At 45.2% G+C, this 3,802-nt stretch overlaps 1 protein-coding gene across 1 annotated transcript in view; it reads right to left on the bottom strand.

Annotated features, from left to right (window-relative positions):
* Nucleotides 1-3,802, bottom strand: part of Swap70 (switching B cell complex subunit SWAP70) — a 99,519-nt gene that overhangs the window by 16,532 nt on the left and 79,185 nt on the right. The window contains exon 7 of the mRNA XM_004634866.2: nucleotides 1,864-2,045. Coding sequence (XP_004634923.1) covers nucleotides 1,864-2,045 — 182 coding nt within the window. The remainder of the gene's footprint in view (nucleotides 1-1,863; nucleotides 2,046-3,802) is intronic.

Genomic DNA, 3,802 nt, shown 5'->3' with positions numbered 1-3,802 from the left:
ATTGTTTATTAAAACAGCTCAGGGCTGGGCCTGGTGGAGCACAACTGTGATCCCAGCACTCAATAGGTTCAGGCAGGAGGACCGCAAGGCCCCGTCTCAAAAAAACATGGACAGACAGACACTCAAATGTTCATCAGTAGGAATTGGTACAGCTACACAATGGGACACAGACCCATACAACAGAATATTATGCAGCCATAATAACAAATAAGGAAGCTGTCCTTACATGATAAAGGTCTCAAAAATATATTCAGTAAAACTAGACGCTGAACAGTGAAACCATCACACACTCTCCCAGGAACAGAGAACAGATCAGAGGTTTCCAGGCTTTGGGGTGATGGGAGTCTGAGTGCAAAACGGAAGCATAAAGGAACTCTGGGTACTGTAAATGTGATGCTACAGGCATCTAAGCGCATGTAAAAAGAATAACTATACAGACTGTAAATCTCACTATCTGTTTTAAATACAAAAAGGAAATAGAACAGCTAAGATAACAGCAATATTCTATCTTAACTACTTGTAAGTCCAGTTATTTAAGGATGACCAAAAATTGCATCTTTTTTCATTAATTTTTGTAAGACAATATAACAGGAAATAGAAAAATAACCAATGTGTTCAATACAAGAATTGCCTGGTTAGGGGGCAGCCAAATAGCTCAGTGGACTAAAGCACCTACAAGCAGGCACAGGGGCCGGGGGTCCAATTCCTGGGCCTGCCATGCAGGCCCCACCCTGGAGGCACGCTGAGACAGCAATTGAGACTGGGTATGGTGGCGCACACCTGTGATCCCAGCTCGTGGAAGGCTGTAAACAGGCAGATCACTATGAGTCCAATCTAGTAGTAACACCCTGAACACCCTGTGGCCCCTTCCCTAAAATACAAAAAAAAAAAAAAAAAATTGCCTGGTTAAAACGACATCTGCCTGGGTGACGCTTGGGACAGTCAGTGTATAAACACATGCACTAATGGAGTGATGCTGGGGTCATCTTGGCAGCAGTGTCATCGGTGTTAACTACCTGATTCTTTTTATGCACATACTTGATGCCTTTCTCTGCAGGCACAACCTACTCCATAGTTTTAACAAATTATAAAAAGGCAACTACCCCAGCCCCTGGCCCCTATCTTCCCTTATAATATTCATTCGTGAGGCACACACAGAAGACAGAAGCCTTGCTTGTCAGGGGAGTTCTTAAAGAAAACATTTTATAGCAGAAAGAGGCCAGATGCAAGGGCAGTCTGGAGACAGGCACACTGGTGCACATCTGTAATCCCAGCACAAAGTAGGGCTAAGGCAGGAAGATCACTGTGAGTTCGAGGCCAGCCTGAGCTACAAAGTAAGTTCAAGATCGGCCTGAACTATATAGTGAAACCTTGTCTGAAAAAGGCCAAAAAAAGAAAGAATGGGTTGAGAACAAGAGCAAGTGAGGAACTGCTTTTAGAAAAGTACCTGGATGGACAGGAGTCAGTGTAAGACTGTATGCGGACAGGATTAAGTGTAAGACCATATGACCATATGGTTCCCAAAATTATAAAAATACTTTTAAAAATATCTCAGTCTAACCAGAGGAAGTTGAGCACATGGTGTGGCATTTTCATGTGTTGCAAAAGAGAAACCCTAACAAGAATGCAGGGCCCAAGATTATGAGGCCCCGACATCCCAGGGCAAGGTGCTGGAGGACACAGGAGGGTCACTAAGCTTGTGGGTCTCAGGTGTGCACTGATTTGCCACACAGACTCACCCAGGTGTTCAAATAAAGACCCTGCTCACAGGTGGGGACTTCTGTCACCACTGTAAGCAGGCTCTAAATAGTAAGGAAAACTCCCACTCTGCAGGTGGACCCCGCAGCCCCACCCCACACTCACCTTCCTCACAGTTTCCAGTTCCTGCTGTTTGTTTTCGTTGGCAGCCTGCAGCTCCTTCATCTGCCGCTCCAGCTCCTCCTGCTCCGCCAGCAGCTTCTTCCGGAGCTCCCTCCGCCGCTGGCGGGCTTCCTTGTGTGGGGGAGGACTGCCCAGCTTCAGCAGCTGGATGGTGGAATGAATGGCTGCAGTAGGGAGGAGAGAAATGGGAAGCACACTTCATCCTCTGCCTGCCTACTGTGCAGATGACACAGAAGGAGGCACACCAGGCAGAGCGAGTCGCCCCACCATGGACCCAGATTTGCAACCCTAGGCAAGCATGTCTCCTCTTCTCCAAAATCAGAGTGGTACTGGGGGCCGGGAGATAGCCCAATGGCATAAGGGCCTGCCTGGCAAGTGCAAGGTCCTGAGTTCAATCCCTGGTACTGCAAAATCAGAGTGGTGACCTGTGAAGTCTCTTCCAACTCCCAAATCCCTTAACTGGACATCTGTACTACAGAGAGGCTTAACTTGTACTACACACATTTTAAAAATGTATGACAACACTTTCAATTCCCTTCTCTGTATGTCTCAAAAACCTCAGTTCTCCAGAATGCGAAGGTCGCCAGGCCTGCACCAACACTCCTGGCTAATACACACACACTCTGCATGCATACCTTCACCTGGCTTAATATATTTATTTACATGCAGATTCTTTGTATGCGTTACCTAATTTTCATATAAACTCTTTCCTGGTATTTGAAGTTACTGTACTTAAATTTCTTGGATAACTAACACGCATTGTTCAAATTAAAAGCCATAAAAAAGATATTTAGGAAAAGTCTCTCCCCAGCTCATCTCCCCAGGTCCTGGGTTTCCTGGCCTGTTAGCAACTCCTACCAGTAGTTCCCAGTACATCTCTCCTGAGATAATTTCAAACAAATGGATATACATATAATCTTTTTCTCCCTTTTATTTTGACACAAATGGTGGCACAGCTCACTCTTTTTTTTTTTTTAACATTTTATTTTAGTGTGTGTGTGTGTGTGTGTGTGTGTGTGTGTGTGTGGCCAGCTCAGCCCACCAGGGGGCGGGGCTGGCTGGCATGTGGTGCTGGGGGATCGAACTGCGGTCCCTGTGCTTTGCCAAGCTTATTCCAAGTACGTGCTTTAGACCACTGAGCCATCTCTCCAGCCCCACAGCTCACTCTTTTGAGCCTATTTTTCACCTTTAATTTATCTTAAGAGCACTGTAGAGGAGCACTATGCTGTGTATAACATACCTAATTTATTCTGCCATGTCCCAATTAATGGACAGGTAAATTGTCTGTAATCTATCACAAAATTTCTGCAATGTGTTATTTTGCAAATACGCAAGTATATCTGTAATTACTTAACTTTTAATCCTCACAGTAACCCTGAGTGGTGGATACTATTATCATCCTCATTCCCATAGAAGAAGAATGCAACAGAACTTGTAGTTCAAGCCAAATGATCCAGGGAAGAATAAACAGAGGAAAATGTGCCTCAGTCTCTTAAACCATATCAAAATGACCACAATGTCAACAGAGCACAATTGTATCTATGTTCAACAATACAATATGCAGAACTCCCCTCAGGGTTACGCTAAGTCTCATTTAAAGCCTGGGGTGGGGTGCACACCTACTGTCCCAGCACTGGGGGAACTGGCAGGAGACAAGCCAGAGGTCAGCCTGGACCACACAGCCCAAGTCCCAGACCCCCTCTCGCCTCTCCCTCATATATGTTCTTTACTAATTCTGGAATGAAGTTATACTTCGGTTTAAAAGTTATTAATTCAAAAAGTCTGTGGTTATTTTGTTTTGAGACAGAGTCTCACTATGTAGCGTAGGCTGGCCTTGAACTCACTATGTAGTCCAGGCTGGCCTTGAGGATCACTACAAGTCCGATCTGTATGGTGAAACCCTGTAGACCTTCTGCTAAAT

The sequence above is a fragment of the Octodon degus genome, unplaced genomic scaffold (assembly GCF_000260255.1).
Source record: "Octodon degus isolate 3935 unplaced genomic scaffold, OctDeg1.0 scaffold00067, whole genome shotgun sequence".
Taxonomy (NCBI): domain Eukaryota; kingdom Metazoa; phylum Chordata; class Mammalia; order Rodentia; family Octodontidae; genus Octodon; species Octodon degus.
The sequence above is the reverse complement of the archived record's forward strand: the minus strand, read 5'-3'. Positions and strand labels throughout refer to the sequence as shown.